Source organism: Suricata suricatta, chromosome 16 (genome assembly GCF_006229205.1).
Source record: "Suricata suricatta isolate VVHF042 chromosome 16, meerkat_22Aug2017_6uvM2_HiC, whole genome shotgun sequence".
In the NCBI taxonomy this organism is placed as follows: domain Eukaryota; kingdom Metazoa; phylum Chordata; class Mammalia; order Carnivora; family Herpestidae; genus Suricata; species Suricata suricatta.
In genome coordinates, this window is record NC_043715.1 from 16,535,147 (window position 1) to 16,554,708 (window position 19,562).

A 19,562-nucleotide genomic window follows, 5' to 3' on the forward strand; every position below is an offset into this window, starting at 1 on the left:
AGAGCTGCAACCACGCACATACATCTCCGGGGTACAGAACAGCCTCTTCACTGTGATGGAGGGAGATGGTAAGAGTGGGGAGGGGGGCAGTTCTACACAATTCCCCTACAAAAGGGGACCCTGTAATTTCCCAAAAAATAGGTGGCTTCTCTGGGAATTTGCTCACGCTGTTCCTTCCCCTTTTCTATCCTGTTCAGGCTCAACTGAGTGGTCTCAGGTGGCTATCTAAGTCTTTCCTGTGTCTAAGTCTTGCCTCCTCAGAACAATTACAATTTCCTTAAAGGTGGTCCAGGGCAGGGGCGTCTGGGGGGCTCGGTCGGTTAAGTGTCCATCTTTCCGTTTCAGCTCAAGTCATGATCTTATGTTTTCAAGAGTTCAGCCCCACACCAGGCTCTGTGCTGACAGAGCAGAGCCTGCTTGGGATTCTCTCTCTCTTCTCTGTCTGCCCCTACCCCACTCACACTATCTGTCTCTCTCAAAATAAATAAATAAACTTAAAAAATTTAAAACAAAACAGTAAAACCCAGGTTGCCCAGGGCAGTGCCTGACACACAGTCAAGGCTCCGGGAAAGTGGCCCCACTCTGCGCACCTGCTTCCCCAGCACATTCTACTCACCTCAAGAAGCTTCTCCTGCATCTCAAGGGCTTTGGCTTCTCTCTGCTCTATCCAGCAGGAAAGCGTTCGTAGAGCAGCGGCCCGCATTGGAATCTGAGGATCATAAGCTGATAAAAGAACCTCCTGGAGCTGGTCTGTGGTGATGCTTCCAGATTTCTGGTTTGTAGTAGTTCTGGGCCCACCGACCTCCGGAGGAATGGGTGGAGCATGAGATTTCAGGCCCGTTTGCCTGGATTTTTCATGGCTTTGCTGTTGCTTGAGGTCAGACTCATCAGTGTTCTTTTCATGACTGGTTTGTGGCTGCTCTTTGGTTTTCCCTTCTGGACCCTTTCTGCTCAGGGTGCTTCGGGCAGCCACACTGACAGCATCCGTGGAGAAGGCCCCATGGGTGGAGATGGTGATGCGGAGATCGACGGCGAGCTCTTGGATGACAGGGTCGGGGTACACACTGGAGACCTTCTCCAACAAAGGCAGCAGCTGCTTCAGGACAGCGAAATCACCTGACTTCAACTACAAAATGAAATTAAAAATGCCAAACCCAAATTAATATAGCAGGTGTTAATAATACCTGAGCACAAGGGAACATATTCTGAGTAAGATCTTATTCATGCTGTAATCAGCACAGCCTAGCACTCAGTAACTATTGTTGAATAATTATAGCTAACACTTATTAAATACCGTGTGTAGGTATTTTTCTGAGTTAAAAATAAACTAGTGAGGCACATGATTACACTTAATTTTTACAACCTGATGGGAAAAGCATGTTATCTTATGGTTTTAATTTGCATCAGTCAGACTACCAGTGCTACTAAGCATCCTTTCAAGTTTTTTGGCTGTCTCCATTTCTTTTTTCTGTGAACACCCTGTTTACATCCTTTGTACCCACTTACCTATTAGACTGTTTGTCTCTACAACTATTCTTACCATATTAGATTTAAGTACCCAGTCATATGGTAAAATTATTTTCCAGATTATTATATTTCTACTTTTATTATTGTTTTTACTGCATTATTGTACTTTTAACTTCTATGACCTTTTGCTATGAAAAGATGAGCTAATATTAGCAAAGTACTTAGTGCCTGACACATAGTAAGTGTTATGTAAATGTTTTAAAAAGAAATATGATTAAAAATATGCACACTCATATCCCTATGACCTGGTTATGATTATTACTACATTATAAGTGGGAGGAAATGAAGGACAGAACAGTTAAATAATATGTACAAGGTCACACAACTGGAAGATGGAAAGATATGAGGTCAGTAAGTCTGGCTCCAGAGTCCGGGCTCTGACTCAGTACCTTACAAAGACTCACTTGAACAAACAAAGCAGTTTTTTTTTAAATGTTTTTTATTTATTTTTGAGAGACAGAGAGTGATAGCGTGAGCAGGGAAGGGTCAGAGAGAGAGGGAGACACAGAATCTGAAGCAGGCTCCAGGCTCTGAGCCAGTTGTCAGCACAGAGCCCAATGCGGGGCTTGAACCCACAAACCATGATATCATGACCTGAGCCGAAGCCGGATGCTTAACCAAGTGAGCCACCCAGGCGCCCCCAAAGCAGTTTTTTTAAAATGCTTATTTTTGAGAGAGAAAGAGTGAGCATGCATGAGAGCATGGGGAGGGGCAAAAAGAGAGGGAGACAGAGGATCCAAAGTGGGCTCTACACTGACAGCAGAGAGCCCCACACAGGGCTCAAACCCATACACTGGGATCATGACCTGAGCTGAAGTCGGACACCTACCCGACTGAGCCACCCAGGCGCCCACGAATAAAGGAGTTCTAAACTACATTTTCTCAAGTGGCTGGTCATAATACAAAGGCATCATAGGTCTGGAAAGTTATTGGGACAATAATTGGCAAAAGGGAATTTCTCCTATAAAGTGAGATTGAAAATTACATTAAGATTTTATTCTCTCCAGAAACTGTCCTATAAGGCCATATGCCTTACTAGGAAAAGTACAAATGCAGGCAGTAGAGAAACGAGAATCAGTGATAATCCTTTTCTTTTTGAAAACATTAGAAATTTTATTATATGAGGCTTCACGAGCTCTTGATATTTGAAAAACCTGCAAGTCTTAAAATCCTTTTTAAAACAAGGCAAGGTATTTATTACTAACTCATTCACTCACTTCATTATCCAACCAACAAATCAACCAACTGTGTAAGATCTATATACTATTCTCATGTAGACTCTAAGTCCACAGAACTGTTACTGTTTGTTTTCCCCATCACTTTCCTTCCAAGTAAATAAACTTGAGGTTTGTGTCAGGTTTGTACCTATAGAATTTCACCATATACTCCCCTCAGATTTTTTTTGTTTAAACATTACAAACTATACAAAATCAACAGAAGGTAAAATTTCTAGCTTTGCAGCACATGTTAACCTGTGTGCATGTGTACAACTGACCACTGCAATGTTACCATCTCTTAGAGCAAGAAGAGAATGTGTATGTCCAGAATAAAAATTATGTTATCTGAGAAAAAGGCCACTTTTATCAGGAATCTGTAGAACTGGGAAAGATATTTCAGTAATAGATAGTAATAGAAATTTAGATCATTTTGTGAGTATTACCATTATGCTAGACTTTGTTTGGTGCGTCTGTAGTATTATGGATGTTTGTTTTTTCTTTAAGTGTCTGAAATGGGAAAATCTATTTCTAGCTCTGGTGTATGGCCTCTTTTTCTATTGTATACAATTTCTTCTTAAAAAAGAAAAGATAAATAACCCAATGTAAAGAGAGAAACCAGAAAGAGACCTATTTAAATATAGTCAACTGATTTTTTTTGTTTTTTTAATATGTTTTATTTATTTATTTATTTTTTTGCTCCATAATATTTTATTGTCAAATTGTTTTATTTATTTTTGGTACAGAGAGAGACAGAGCATGAGACGGGGAGGGGCAGAGAGAGAAGGAGACACAGAACCAGAAGCAGGCTCCAGGCTCTGAGCTAGCTGTCAGCACAGAGCCTGATGCGGGGCTTGAACCCACAAACGTTGAGATCTGTCCTGAGCCGAAGTCGGAGGCTTAACCGACTGAGCCACCCAGGCGCCCCTTGTTTGTTTTTTTAATTAAAGGGTAGTGAACACACAATGTTACTTTAGTTTCAGGTGTGCAGGAAAGTGGTTCCAGTTTAATCAACTGATCTCTGACAAAGGAGCAAAGTCAGTACAAGAGAGAAAAGACAGACTTTCAACAAATGGTGCTGAAACAACTAGACATTATGCAAAAAATAATAATAATTTAGACATAGACCTTACACTATGACAAGAATTAACTCAAAATGGATCATAGATTTCTTTTGTTTTAATGTTTATTTTAGAGAGAAAGAGGGACAGAGCATGAGCAAGGGAGGGGGAGAGAGGGAGACACAGAAATTGAAGCAGGCTCCAGGCTCTGAGCTGTCAGCACGGAGCCTGGTGCAGGGCTCAAACCCACGAACTGTGAGATGATGACCTGAGTTGAAACCAAGAATTGGATGCTTAAACAACTGAGCCACCCAGGTGCCCCTAAATGGATCACAGATTTAAATATAAAATGCAAAACTATGAAATTCCTACAAGAGAAAATCTAGACAACCTTGGGTATGGCACTGACTTTTTTGATCAAATAATAACAACAACAACAACAACAAAACCATTAGAGAAATAACTGATAAGCTAGATTTCACCAAAATTTAACATTTTTAAAAGTTACTTTGCAAAAAACAATGTCAAGAGAGAGAGAAGACAAGCCACAGAGTAAGAGGAAACATTTGCAAAAAGACACATCTGATAAAGGGCAGTTATCCAAAATACACAAAGAACTCTTGAACTTCAACCATAAGAAAACACACAACCCAATCTACAAATGGGCAAAAGCGCTGAACAGCCCCCTCATCGAAGAAGACACACAGACATGTGGCACATGACAAGATGCTCAGCGTCACATGGCATGGGAGAACTGCAAATTAAAATGAGATGCCGTTATATTCCAGTACATATGGAAGACGTATATATTATATTGGAATTATATATTATCTTCCATTATAGACCATTATATATGACCATATATACAGTCATTATATTAAAATGACTAAAATCCAAAACACCAACAACAGCACGACTGGTGAGGATGCGGAGCAATAGGAACTCTACTCATTGTTGGTGGGAATGCAAAACGGTACAGTCACCTGTGCAAGACAGTTTGGAAGTTTCTTACAAAACTAAATATACTCTTACTATATGTTCCAGCAACTGATCTCCTTGGTATTTACCCAAATGACATGAAAATTTATGTCCATACAAAAACCTACACATAGATGTTTGTAGCAGCTTTATTCATAATTGCCAAAACTTGGAGGGAACCACAATGTCCTTCAGTAGGTGAGTGGATAAACAGACTGTGGTACATCCAGACCATGGAATATTATTCAGCACTAAAAAGAAATGAGCTATCAAACCCGACAGACATGGAAGAAACTTAAATGCCTATTACTAAGAGAAAGAAGCCTATATGGGAAGGCTATACAGTATATGATTCCAAGCAAGTTACATTCTGGAAAAAGCAAGTTACATTCTGGAAACAGTAAAAAGATCAGTGGCTGTCAGGGGCTGGGGGAGAGAGGGATGAATAGGCAGAGCACAAAGGATTTTAAGGGCAGTGAAATATTCAGTTAACAAATCATAGTAAGAGATACATGTCATTATACACTTGTCAAAACCCACGGGGTGTGCAACACCAAGAGAGAACCATAATGTAAACTGCAGACCATGAGTGAGACTGTGTCAGTGCAGAATCACTGGTGTAATCCGTGGATCACCCCCCAGTGCAGAGCGCTGACTGGGGAAAGCCGCGCTCTGGGGGGCAAAGGGTGCACGGAACATCTCCGTAACTCCTATGCAGTTTTGCTGGGCACCTCAAACTGCTCTAAAAAAGTGTATTAATTAAATAGCCAACCATCTTTTCTTCTAGTTGTCAAACTTGTTAGTCATTGTTGAATTCATCTTATTCTAGTGAGTAACTTCTCTAATCACTGTAGGCAGGTAGGTGGATTCTGAATCAAATAGTTTACAAGGCAATTAAAGTTATGCATTCTTTCAGTTTCATAAGCCTACAGATTCCCCACTCTGAGAATAATCAGGGAAATCTAAGACTACAGGTGCCAACTATTTTGTTCATAAATGTTCAAAAAATTTTGAGGTATAATATTCACTTAAATGATAGATGAGAAAATGGAACCACTAAGTAATTATTAATTATTCCTCAAGGGTCACTGAGGGTCATATCAAAATTAAGAACTAACTATAAGGCCCTCATTTCTACTCCTGTCACCGCTTCTCAGCCCAGATCTCATATCCAGACCTCAGAATTCTGTGTCGAAGGGTGAGGCTGAAGGAGCAGCACACAAGTGAGGGACAGACCTTCATCGGGCTGCCTCTTCCAGACTCTCCAGGCGGCTTCCGGAGCGGAACGAGCAGAGCTATGTCAGCCCACGTCCAGGAGTTCTTTCAGGGTGTCAAGAGTGAACCAGATAGATGGTGAGTTGTTCTGAATTTCTGCAAGCTTGCAAGTTTAAGAACTGGGGGGTTGGACTGGTAGGGGTCAGCCTGGGGGTGGGCAGTGGTGGGAAGGAGCCCACCCGCTAAGGGAAGCATATGAGGACCAAAGTGACAGCCAGAGGACAGCACGGATACAATGAAAAAGCCCCACGGGAGGCTTTTCAAAGCTCGCCTCAGGGGCATACATCTCCTCACCCAGCCCTACCCTGCTCCATTGAGAATCACTACTTTGGGAGAATCTGAGAGTCTCTTCCAGCAATAAAATGCTGACCTAACTCCATAAAATATTTACGTGCATTCCTTGTGTTCTCACTTCTATATATCACCTATGTTTCTTCAGATATTTTGCTAAACAGTTTACATGTCCAGTTCTTATTTATAATGTCAATGAATTTATTTCCAAGTGGTATTTTTATTTTGATTCTCAGTCAGCATGCAGAATGCCCTGTTTTATAATAAGCAATACATAAAGATACACTTAAGATACTAATATGAGGCGCGCCTGAGTGGCTCAGTCGGCTTAAGTGTCTGATTTCGGCTCAGGTCATGATCTCACGGTTTGTGGGTTTGAGCCCCATGTCTGAGCTGTCAGCACAGAGCCTGGAGCCTGCTTCAGATTCTGTGTCTCCCTCTCTCTCTGCCCCTCTCCCATTCATGCTCTGTTTCTCTCTTTATCAATAATAAACTAAAAAAATTTTTTTTTAAAGATACTGATATGAATCTTTTTTTTTTTAAAAAACTCAAGAATTCATCAGATTTACCACAGCTACTAGAAGGTAAACTCTATGAGGGCAAAGAGACACATGATAAATATTTCTTTTTTTTTTTAAGTTTATTTATCTTTGACAGAGAGAAAGCAAGGGATGGGCAGAGAGAGAGGGAGACAGAGAATCCTAAGCAGGCTCCATACTGTCAAGGTGGAGCCTGATACGGGGCTCGAACCCATGAACCATGAGATAATGACCTGAGCTGAAGTCGGATGCTTAACTGATTGAGCCACTCAGGCACCCCAGTAAATATTTCTTGAATAAGTTCACTCTACAATACTCTCAGAAAATACGGGATGAGACCTCAGGATTCAGGTTTGAGTCCCAGCTGTACCACCTTGACCCTCAAAGCTCAGATCAGCTCCATGTAGCAGTGCAATCGGGCACATGGGCCCTGGAACATCATCCAGCAATGGTACCAACATCACACTCATTTAGAAAATGAGTTTGGAATTACACTTGTCTCGTTAGCAGTCGTAAACCTACACTTTCTCCAAATTGACTCCTCTTCCTAAACACCATGTTCTAATTATCACCTTTATTACATAAATTAGAAAGGAAAAGAAAGAAAGGCTTAAATGCTGTTAGATTCTGTTTCATTAGCTAAAACAATGAACTCTAATCGGAGATTGATAGAGTATAATCTAGACTCTGAAGCAAAAGTCCTAGTCTGACAAAGACCATCTGAAAACATAACTAAGAATCATGACTTTTTTTTTCTAATACAAAGACAGAAAACCCAGAAGAACTATAGAAGCCACTTATGAATCCACGAATCAAACAGAAAAAAAAATTAATAGATCTAGGGCAAAAGTACAGGGTTACGTGTTTATGTTCACTTAACTAAATGCCAACTCAGAGTAATCAGGATGTCATCGGTGAGTCAGGATGGCTCATGGAAGGGCAGGGACAGGTAAGGGATGTACATCTGCATCAGCGAGGTGACTCTCTCTTAAAATATGATGAATTTACAGAGCCACCAAACAACGGGCTTCTAGAAAGGGAAATGGAGATATCTGTGTTTTACTTTCCCTTTGGAAGTGGTACAAAATTACAGGTGTTAAGTAAAAGAAAAGAAAAGCATAAAGACCATACTTTCAGCTTACAGAAACAAAGACTATTTTAATATTCAACCAGAAAAACAAAAACCAATCAGGCCAACTAAATCCAATAACAATACAACTTAAGAAAAACTATTCCACGGGTGAACCTCTCCTTGACAATTTAATGGCAGGGATATAGTAGGACTTCAGAAAATGAACCAAAAATGTTTTCTTCAAACTACATGGAAAATAAACAATTTGGAGTACTACGTACATCTCCCAAGAAATGGGCTTAACATTAACAACAGGTCCAAATAAAATTCCTTTTCCCCTTAAGGACGAGCTTTGAAATGAGACAAATTCTAATAGATCACAAATCAGTATCCGATTTGAATCCTCAAATTAAAAAATCCATTCCCAGAGGGTTCCCTCCTCGTGCCTAAGAGTCATGACTGGTCTGATTTGGGGCCAGATTTCATTAAGTTTGCACTAAGCTTCTTCTGCCTTCTCGCAGTCTCCTAACACACACACATGCCCGCCCCCGCTCTTGTCTGGTGCTCCTCTGACCCTTGGCCTCCGTGCGTCAGCTACACACTGGCTTCCATTAGTGTTTAAATACACCAGGCTCTTCCCAGGCTTTATACGTGATGTCTTTTAGAGAGTTTCCTCCATCTGCACCACACACACTCCCAAGCTCCTATTCACTGTTCAAGTCTTAGCTCAAACTTACACTTCCTCAGTAGAAACCTTCCCAGCCAAGGCTGGTGTTTTGTTCTCTTGGTACCCTCCTCTTTCTTTTCAGATACTTCATTCGATTCTAAGTATATTTTTTGAACAGTTACTTAGTGTCTGACTTCCTGACTGGCTGTAGGCTTCACAAAGGGAGGGACCACGTTTGCTTTGTCCACAGCAGTACTTCCAGACCCTTAGCTCAGTGTCTGGCACATAGCAGGAAGCAATAAATATTTAAAAAATTTTTTTTAATGTTTTTTAAATTTATTTTTGAGAGAGAGGGAGAGCATGCGAGCATGAACACAGGAGGGGCAGAGAGAGAGGGAGACACAGAATCTAAAGACAGGCTCCAGGCTCTGAGCTGTCAGCACAGAGCTCAACACAGGGCTCGAACCCACTAACTGCGAGATCATGACCTGAGCCGAAGCCAGATGCTCAACCAACTGAGCCACCCAGGTATCCCAGCAATAAATATTTTTTGAGTGAATGAATTTAAAAACTATAAATTAAGTATGTAAAAGATAAATGCACCGGACACAAAAACTTTAACAGGCTACAGGATATGGGTGGAACAATGGATCATGTGCTAAAACAGAACTATTCGAAACAGATGGAATCTTAAGCAATTAGCAGGTTCCCAAGTTTCCCCCTAACTAAAGCAGTAGGGGCGAGGGCTGAGCTGTGAAGAGCCCTTGGAGCAGGGGACAGAGAACCTAGGATTCACCGCTGACGCAAAACACTGTGCCAGGTATTTCCAAACTGCTTGTGCCAGGTCTACGGAGGTGACAGGGTGGAAGTGGTACAACTTTCTTGTCCTCTGCTTTGGGGAGAATTCTCATTCGCAGCCTGCCTTGTTCATCGTAGTGCTCCTAAGCACAACATCCATTCTGCTTTCTCGCAAGGGTAAGAAGGGAAGCAAGAGGTTTCTCTCCTCTCTCCTCCCTCCATGCAGGTTTGGCTCATGTCAGCCACCTACCTGAACAGCTCCTCCCAGCATGACAGCCACCAGCCCCATGGACATGCTCAGCGTCTGCGATTCCACGGTGCTCTCTGCCTGGTGGGCCAAGCTTGCACATGCTCGCTGCAGCGTTGCTGCGACAAAGTCCACAACCTACCACAGAAACAGAATTTAGAATCAGTGAGGAATAAAAAAAACAATCTCAAGGGGCACCTGGGTGGCTCAGTTGGTTAAGTGTACAACTTGGGCTCAGGTCATGATCTCACAGTTCATGAGTGCAATCCCTGTGTCGGCCTCTGTCCTGACAGCTCAGAGCCTGGAGCCTGCTTCAGATTCTGTCTCCCTTTCTCTCTGCCCATCCCTGGCTCGACTCTATCTGTCTCTCAAAAACAAATAAACATTAAAAGAAAAACAATCTCAAAATTCTCTTTACGTCTTACATCCACATCCTCACCATCTTCCTCATCAACACAGGAAGGCAAGAAGCTGCAAGAAGAGGCATGGTGCTCAGTGTCCTATGTGCATAGTGTTACCTACATCTCATGTCAACTCTAGGAGGTCAGTGCTCCTGTCCTCATTTCTTTTAAAGTAAACTCAAAAATAAATAAATAAATAAAAGTAAACTCTACTCTCAGTGTGGGGCTTGAACTCACAACCCCATGCTTAGGAGTCACATGCTCTACTGACGGAGCCAGCCAGGTGCCCCCGTCCTCATTTTTCTGATGAAGAATCCATGAGCTCCTCAAGGCCATACAGTCAATAAATGAGAAAGCCCATTTCTATTTTCCCAAATATTAAAAAAAAATTTTAATGTTTTATTTATTTTTGAGAGAGAGAGAGAGAGACATCGTGAGCAGGGGAGGGTCAGAGAGAGAGGGAGACACAGAATCCGAAAAAAGGCTCCAGGCTCTGAGCTAGCTGTCAGCACAGAGCCCGACGTGGGGCTCGAACTGACAAACTGCAAGATCATGACCTGAGCCGAGGCAGGCTGCTCAACCGACTGAGCCACCCAAATATTTTAATATAGTAATCCAGCTCTCTTGAATTTTCATGAATTTTGCCAGGAAATTAAGAGGAAAGAGGATTTGAGTCTTTCTGACCATCTTAGAGGGTCCTAGATCTGCTTCTCCTAATGAGGTTTCCTCCTCAAGGACTCCTCAGCCCCAACCCAGTTATGAAGGTCTGGTCCTAGTAAGCAAAGAATGGGGGAAGAAGCATTCAGTTTTATCTAGAACAGAGTCCTCAAACAATCTATACAAATGATCCAGAGTCATTTTTTTAACTATCAAATATGTTTAAAGGATTAAGATCATTCATATATAAGATTTTATATAGCATTTGGCTAACAACTAAGCTCTAAATGGAATTAATTTGGTCGGCATCATTTTAGCAGCACTTGTATTAATCACCTTAAGTAGAAATACCTTTGAATAAAAGTGATCATACACACATCTGTGCTTACGCACGTACACACGTGCATGCACGCACACACGCACGCAGATTTAGGATTAATGGCTCAAAAGGGAAAAATCATTTTGAAAGTGGTACAGCTGACACAGGTCATAATAAGCCTCTAAATACCATGCAAGCTTGCATATTTAATTCTCTGGGCAAATCACACGCTAGCCTAGAGTCTTTACTGCCAGCTTAAAGTAAGGAGAACGGCTTGTTAACACTTGTCTTTGGAGTGAGGCAGGAAACTAGAAAGGTTATTAAAAGTTCCACTTACTGAAATGAACAAATGCTGGCTGTGGCAATTTTCAACACTATCTCAAGCCTAAGACGTCACTGATATTTGAAGTTATGGACACTGGCCTTTCTAGAGAAAATGCTACATTTCTAGAGGATGCTTGGGTCACCTATTTTGTGTCTGAAGAATTTCCTAATGCACCCCTTGACTATGGGAAGCTTTTATTTTAGCACAGATGTATTGTTAAATTGCTGGAATAGAACTATCTAGACCTTCCACTTTTTGTAAGTCCCTCGTCACTATGTATACTTTTTTCTTTTCTATTTTTTTTAGATGCCACAAAATGAGTTGTATGATCCTTTTGTTAGAAACTATGGGGGCACTTGGGTGGCTCAGTCAGTTAAGCATCTGACTTGATTTCTGGTTCAAGTCATGATCTCAGTTTGTGAGTTCAAGCCCTGCATCAGGCTCAGAGCTGCAGCCTGCTTGGGATTCTTGCTCTTTCCCTCTCTCTACCCCTCCCCCATTCATTCTCATTCTCTCTCTCTCTCTCTCTCTCTCTCTCTCTCTCTCTCTCTGTCTCTCCCCAACCCCCTCTCCCCCATGGACAAACAGGAGCACCTGGGTGGCTCAGTTGGTTAAGTGTTCAACTCTTGATTTCAGCTCAAGTCATGATCTCACAGTTCGTGAGTTCAAGCCCCATGTCGGGCTCTGGGCTGACAGCACAGAGCCTGCTTGGGATTTCTCTCTCCCCCTCTCTCTCTGCCCCTCCCCAGCTTGCTCTCTCTCCCCATCTCTCTCAAAAATAAATGAATAAATAAGATTAAAAATTTAGTGTGTTTAATGGATAAATAAACATAAGATGAAAGAAACTATGTTTGTATACATGTAAAAACACTGCAAACAACAGAAAATAAAACACCTGGGCGCTGTTAACCACAGTTTGAGAGCCAGCTGTTGTCATCCCTGAAATGCCCTTTCCTCAAACTTTTTTCTTGTAACAACAAAACCACCAGACCCATTTCCCATTTGGACAACAGCTCCTTCCTGCTACTGCTCACTTCCTGTGCCTGGCGGGGCCGCCAGCCACAAGGACAGGTAAGTAACAGAAGCATGTTCTAGAATTTACATATGTTATGGGGAGGGGGAGAGGCTTTTATTTTTTACCTAAGCATTTTTGTGACGTTACATAATCTAAAAAGTTGAATATTCCTGCAAGTTTATAATGGAAAACAGCAGCGCCCTACCTCATTTCTCCCCGTCTATGGCTCCGCAGAGGTGGCCACTTTTAATAGCTGAGGTGTTTAATAATAACAGGAAGCCATTTACTAGGCACCGGGTACCGCTCCGAACATGTGACAGCCGTTAACTCTCTCAGTCCTCCCCGTCGCCCCGCGGGGCTGTAAACCCTGCCGCCAGCATTCCGCCAGGGGAAGGGGCTGAGGCCTCGCTGCTGAGTCTGCAGACAGCAACCCACTCCTCTGGTTCTTAGTTCGCTGCCGCCACCCAAGGTCAAGGTCTCCTGGGAATATTCCTCCAGCCTTCTGCTGAGGTGTTTGTACAAAGTTGAAGAAGGAATCAAGGAGTCTACTGAACCTTGCAGAGCCTTTCAACCTGTTTTAAGCTCTAAATTCAGCTCTATCTTTACAGCTTAATCTAGCACCTTCGGTCCTTCTGGTGTTCTGCAAGGAGAAGTAGCTTTTTTTTTTTTCCAAAATAAAATACTAACAGCTTTATTGAGGTACAGTGCTTTCCTTCTTGGCTTCTCCCATGCAGGCACTTAGCTTTCTGTTTCTGAGTTGCTAAATCAGCTATTATTTTCCAGTTTCCAAACGGTGTTATTCTCTTTTATCTGCTGTCTCTCTTCCCCTGCTCTGTTGGCCCCCGTGTTTCCAGAAGGAGCAGATAAGCACATGTGTTCAATATACTATCTTTAATCAGAAGTCCATACTTCTTAAATTTTGCACTTCCTCGTTGTTTAAATGTTTCTACAATGAGCATGTGTTACTCATGTTAGAAGCGTTAACATATGAGAAAGAATGATCTTATAAACCACTTCTACTGTGCCAAGTACAGCGATCCAACTACAGAAAGGTGCAAAGGGTGGTGATTTTCTGAAAGGGCAGAAAAGAGGAAATCTTGCTCATTCCAACTCATTTACACTGGCCTTCTCGCTAAGCTGTTCACACTTGAGATGTGCTCCCTGGAACACTCTCCCTCGAGGAACCGCCTGCCCCCTCCTTCCCTGTTTCCAGATCTTTGCTCAAAAGTCATTTTCTCAGTGAAGCTCTCCACGACCACTTTATTTACCGCACCGCCTTTACAGCCCGTTTCCTGGATTTTTCTCTCTGGAACTGTCACCATCTCACACACTGTGTGCTTCTGCTTACTTGTTTGCTGTCTCTCTCACCCATGTGAAGGCTAGATATGTGCATTGTGCACTGCTGTGTCCCTCGTACCTAGATGCGTAGGTGCACATAGTAGGCCTTCAGTAAACATCTGTGGAATGAAGGAACTCGGGAGTTGGTGTGGGGCACTGTATCTGTACACAGACCACTGAATGCCTCACTTCTCTATCTTCTCATACACTCTCTGCCTACACATTTTATTAAAGTTTTAATATTTTATCCATAAATACTTCAATATACATTTCTAAGGAGGTGTTTTTTTTCTTTTTTTTTAAATTTTTTTAATGTCTTATTTATTTTTGATACAGAGAGAGACAGAGCATGAGGCGGAAGGGGCAGAGAGAGAAGGAGACACAGAACCGGAAGCAGGCTCCAGGCTCTGAGCTAGCTGTCAGCACAGAGCCTGACGCGGGGCTCGAACCCACGAACGTGAGATCTGACCTGAGCCGAAGCCGGAGGCTTAACCGACTGAGCCACCCAGACGCCCCTGTTTTTTTCTTTTTAACATAACCAACATATCAGGGGTGCCTGGTTAGCTCAGTAGGTAGAGTGTGCAACTCTTGATCTGGGGGTGGTTAAGTTAGAGCCCCATGTTGGGTACAGAGATTCTTAAAAAATAAAATCTTAAACACACACACACACACACACACACACACACACACACACCCCTACCATACCATGATTATTCTCAATAAAAATTCCTTATACCTTCTACTACTTGGCCCATGACTGTTGTAAAAATGTGCTCATAACAACTGGTATGTTTGAATGAGAATCCACACACTGTATTTGGTTGAGGTGTCTCTTAAGTCCTTTCTATGCTATTGAAGCCCTGCACCTTTTCTAGGCCATTTATTTGACGGAGAAACAGGGTCATTTCTGCTGTACAATGTCTCACACATTCTGGAACTGACTGGTTTTGCTTCCTCAGGACATTAACTTGCTCCTCTACCCTGAGTTTCCTTGATTAGATTCATGTTCACATTTTATCGACGTTTGTTTTTGTTTAATTGTTTGTGGGGTTTTGTTTGTTTACTTCCCAGGAGGTGCCATATACTTCCTACTTCATTACATTAGGAGAACACATCATGTCTGCTCATCTGCTTCCGGTGATGGTAAGATCAATCACTCCATGCTGAAATATTTAGGGGAACATAAGCCACCATCTACATTAACCCTGAAATCCACCAAAAATTAGAAGGAAGATAGACAGTTGGAAATATGGATAAATATGTGATAAAGCAAATATAATAAAATGCTAGAATCTAGGTGATGAGTTTATAGGTATTCACTATAAAATTCTTTCAAATCTGAAAGTTTTCACCATAAAATGCTAGGGGAAAAAACCATCAGTTGATTTGGAGGTATTTGGCCTAATTACATTCATTATATCATAACCTAATAGTTTTAGCAGACGTTGATGATCACCTAGATCTATTATTTCATTAGGGGATTGCAAAATATAAATTCGGAGGTCCGTTTTGGAATATTTTAGCTGTGATTCTTTTTTTTTAAACATTTTTAAAAATTTCAATTATTTATTTATTTATTATTGAGACAGAGAGAGAGAGAGAGACAGAGCATGAGTGGGGGAGGGGCAGAGAGAGAGGGAGACACAGAATCTGAAGCAGGCCCCAGGCCCTGAGCTGTCAGCACAGAGCCAATGCGGGGCCCGAACCCACGAACTGTGAGATCATGACCTGAGCCAAAGTTGGCTGCTTAACCAGCTGAGCCACAGGTGCCCCTAGCTGTGATTCTTATAGAAAGAAAAATTTTCCTTTATTGACTATTTGGCTACACTGAAATACAGTGCTGACAGAAAAGGCAAGATAAATGTTTTATGATCTTTCCGTTCATTTATCAATTTACAAAACAATGAGTGACGCCCTAGCGACTTCCAAAGATGTTCAAAAGGGATTCTCAGCGAGGTGGGGACTCAGGTTTTTATAACTTTGATGTGTTTCAATCCATCGCAGGCACTATTCTTTGGAATGCTCAAAACGCCCTATCTGTAGCCCGCAGGAGATCTTTCAGGTTGGCCCCTGAGTGCTACTAACGTGACCCCATTAATCTCAGGCATCTTCCTTTTATTTAGGTACAACGAGATGCCCTGAGGCTTACAGTGTACAATCCCTGCCCTAGACCTTGAATGCACCTGTAATCCAATGAGCTTTGTGTTCTTTCAGCAGGACATGCTATTTAGAAACCACAATCTGGCCCTACGGATGCTTATTGCTGCTGGGCTGTCACTGCGTCTTCACATGGACAGTGGGAACAAGTAAGGAAATGTCTGTGTTTTAAAACGAAAAAATTGTGCATTCATACTAATACCTCCAACTGAAATTCAATTGAAATAGGGATAGGGATTTTTTTCTTTGATTTTATAGTCATAACTTTTTTTCTTATACTGAAAATCTTGGTTTCTAATGATATTAACAAAATTACTTATAACACGTGTTATTTATAACTTATCCATATGTGTGTATATTTCAAAATAAATACTAAAATTACCACTAGCAGTTAAACTACTAAATGTAATTTTTGTGTGTGTGGTTCTTTTCATCTTGATACATTGTAACCTGAGCTGAAGGATAATTTAATGGGACAAATCACTTTTGTATCAGCCTAAAATCAATGTTCCTTAATTAGAAGCAAAGGGAGCTCAATGCAAAAGCTCAAGTAATACAGTTTTCAGGCCATTTTCTCTTCCAACAAGCATCTTGAGACAAAAACGTAAGATCTGGGTGAAGAAGTCTTTAGGGAGCCGATATAAACACAGGAGAAACAATCACCCTAATGGGTAACACAGGGTCAGTGAGCTGAAGCAAGAGGAAGCCAAGAAAGAAATCATGGACGTAATCCTCATTAAGCAGGCTCGAGAAGTTGGGGCTGACAGACAGCTGCAAATTTTCTCAGCAGGAGCTACAGTGAGATGCTGCTTAGCAACACAGAAAGCGAAGGCTGATGACAATGAGGACAGTACAAAGGGCTGAGGAATCAGACTGAAGCGTGACAATCATACCGTCTTACAACCGACTGTTTACCAGCCGAGGAACAACTAATTCTGTCATAATGATAAAATACGGTGACTGCACTGCCTACACTTTATTACTTTTATTTCTTTAAAAATAATTTTTTTTTCCTGTTTAAGTAGGCTCCATGCCCAGTGTGGGGCCGGAACTCACGACCTTGAGATCAAGAGTCACATGCTCTACTGACTGGGCCAGCTAGGCACCCCTTTTATTTCCGATTTTTTAAAAAGCTGGTAAATATAATATCTGAGCCAATAAAATTCAAGCAGTGACTCACATAGTGACACTACCCTTGAAACATTTTTAAAAATATCTTAAAACTTCACAGGCTGTTGTGGAGATAGGCTGTTAGGTAGACCCATAAACTGTAAAGTGATCTTATTATCATTAGAGATTCTTTCTTTTTCAAATTTAAGTTTTGAACTTAAACTTAACTGTGTGGCTCAGTTGGTTAAGTGTCTGACTTTGGCTCAGGTCATAAATTTGCAGTTCGTAGATTTGAATCCCACACTGGGCTCTGTGCTGACAGCTCAGAGCCTGGAGCCTGCTTCAGATTCTGTGTCTCCCTCTCTCTCAGCCCCTCCCCCACTCATGCTCTGTCTCTCTCAAAAATAAACATTAAAAAAAATTTAAGTTTTGTAATCATGCTCAATTTTTGACACATATTAGAATCATCTATGAAGCATTAAAAAAATACAGATGCCCACACATTAATGCAGACATGCTGAATCCGAATCTCTACAAGTGGGCCAGGCATCCACATTTTGAAAAAGTCTCCGAGAATTGTATTTGCCCCCAAAACTAAAAACCCTGTGATATAATACATAAAGATTTACAACAATGCTCAGAGTTTCCTGTGCATAAGAATCACCTCAGGGGTCTGTTCAACACGCTGGCTCCCCGAATCTGAAAGCGTCCATTCAGTCGGTCTGCTGTGGGCTCAGCGCTGTGCGTGTGTGAGCAGCGCTCCCGGTCACGCTGAGGCAGGTGTTACCAAACTGTACTCTGCACAACATTCTTTTTTTTTTTTTTAACATTGTTTGGAAAGCATGTAAAGAAACCAAAACAAATACTCCCAGCCTGGAATCTGGAATGTGGCAGCCACTGACCTGAGTGATATTTGTGAATATCTGCTCAGACATCCTCTCGCACAGGACGGCCAACAGCTGCAGAACCAGCAGCTTCCGGCCCTGGTCTTCCACACGAGTTTGGTGCTGCTCTAACTCCAAGACTCGTCTGCCGGAGAAGCGTTTTGTGTTTAACTCTGCTTCATCTTCCATGGCCACATGAGTCAACTCCTATAAAAATGGAAGAAAAGAAAGAGTGAAGAAAAAGCCTATAGAAACAAGGGCTTCACAAACAGTAGCAAAACTGTTGCAAATGTATATTTAAAGAATTAGTCTATGTTCATTGCAGCACTATTTATAAATAATAGCCAAAATTTGGAAACAAACAAATTCTAGCAATAAGAGAATTGATAAATAAACTGTATCTACTATACTGTGGCAGTTGAAATAAACAAACCAAGTCTATCAAATCAAAAGGAGAGGCCTCAAAAATAGTGTCGAGTGAAAAATGGAAGTCGTGCGATAATATACTGTGACATCATGTATATGAAGATTTAAAATTTATAATAAGGGATGCCTGGGTGGCTCAGGTCATGATCTCACAGTTTATGAGTTTGAGCCCCATATCAGGCTTGCTGCTATCAGAATGGAGCCTGCTTCGGATCTTCTGTTCCCCTCTCTCTGTCCCTCCCCCACGCACATACTCTCTCTCAAAGATAAATAAAACATTAAAAAACAAAACTTTAAGGAGCACCTGGGTGGCTCAGTCGGTTGCACATGCAACTGCGGCGGCTCAGGTTATGATCTCATGGTTCATGAGTTTGAGCCCCACATTGGGCTCTGTGCCAACAGTGTGAAGTCTGGAGCCTGCTTCAGATTCTGTGTCTTCCTCTCTCTCTACCCTTCCCCCACTAGGGCTGTTCTTTCCTCTCTTTCTCTCTCAAAAATGAACACGTTTTTTAAAAAGTACCCTTCACACGTTCCCTAATGTTCATAGCGGCACTTTCAACCTGATGAGTGGATCAAGAAGATGTGGTATATATTCACAATGGAGTACTATACGGCAATGAGAAAAAAAATGAAATCTGGCCATTTGTAGCAAAAATGGATAGACTTAGAGGGTGTCATGCTAAGGGAAATAAGTCAGGCGGAGGACAGATACCATATGCTGTCACTCATTGGTCTAACAGGAGAAACCGACCAGGGGACCATGGGAAGGGGAAGGGGGAGTTAGGGAGAGGGAGGGAGGCAAATCATGAGAGACTTTTGAATGCCGAGAACAAACTGAGGGCTGAAGAGGGAGGGGGGAAGGGGAAGGGGGATGATGGGCATGGAGAGGGGCACTTGTGGGGAAGAGCACTGGGTGTTATAATGGAAACCAACTTGGTAATAAACTACATTAAAAAAAACTTCTCAGTTCCAATTGAAGACTCTTTTTCCTGGGTAACTATCACTCATTAGTGAAATCGTGACCTAATTAATGTACCCATTTGGAAATTTCAGAATAAAGAATTGAACGTTGAATAACCAAAATAAATAAATAAATAAATAAACAATAGAATAAAAAGGCTCCTTTATTAAAAAAATTTTTTAACTTCATAATAAAAAACATACAGATACAAAGAGAACTAGTTTGACAGACTTACTTTATCAGTAGTTTTTACGATGTCTACCACTGGCCCTACTGAACCAAGACCTCAGGCCACATAAC

General features: G+C 41.7%; 1 protein-coding gene across 1 annotated transcript in view; it reads right to left on the reverse strand.

Moving 5' to 3' along the window:
- Positions 1–19,562, reverse strand: part of TANGO6 (transport and golgi organization 6 homolog) — a 189,381-nt gene that overhangs the window by 112,625 nt on the left and 57,194 nt on the right. Inside the window, exons 11-13 of the mRNA XM_029925765.1 lie at positions 17,894–18,082; positions 9,673–9,807; positions 617–1,126 (exon numbers count right to left, since the gene is read on the reverse strand). Coding sequence (XP_029781625.1) covers positions 617–1,126; positions 9,673–9,807; positions 17,894–18,082 — 834 coding nt within the window. The remainder of the gene's footprint in view (positions 1–616; positions 1,127–9,672; positions 9,808–17,893; positions 18,083–19,562) is intronic.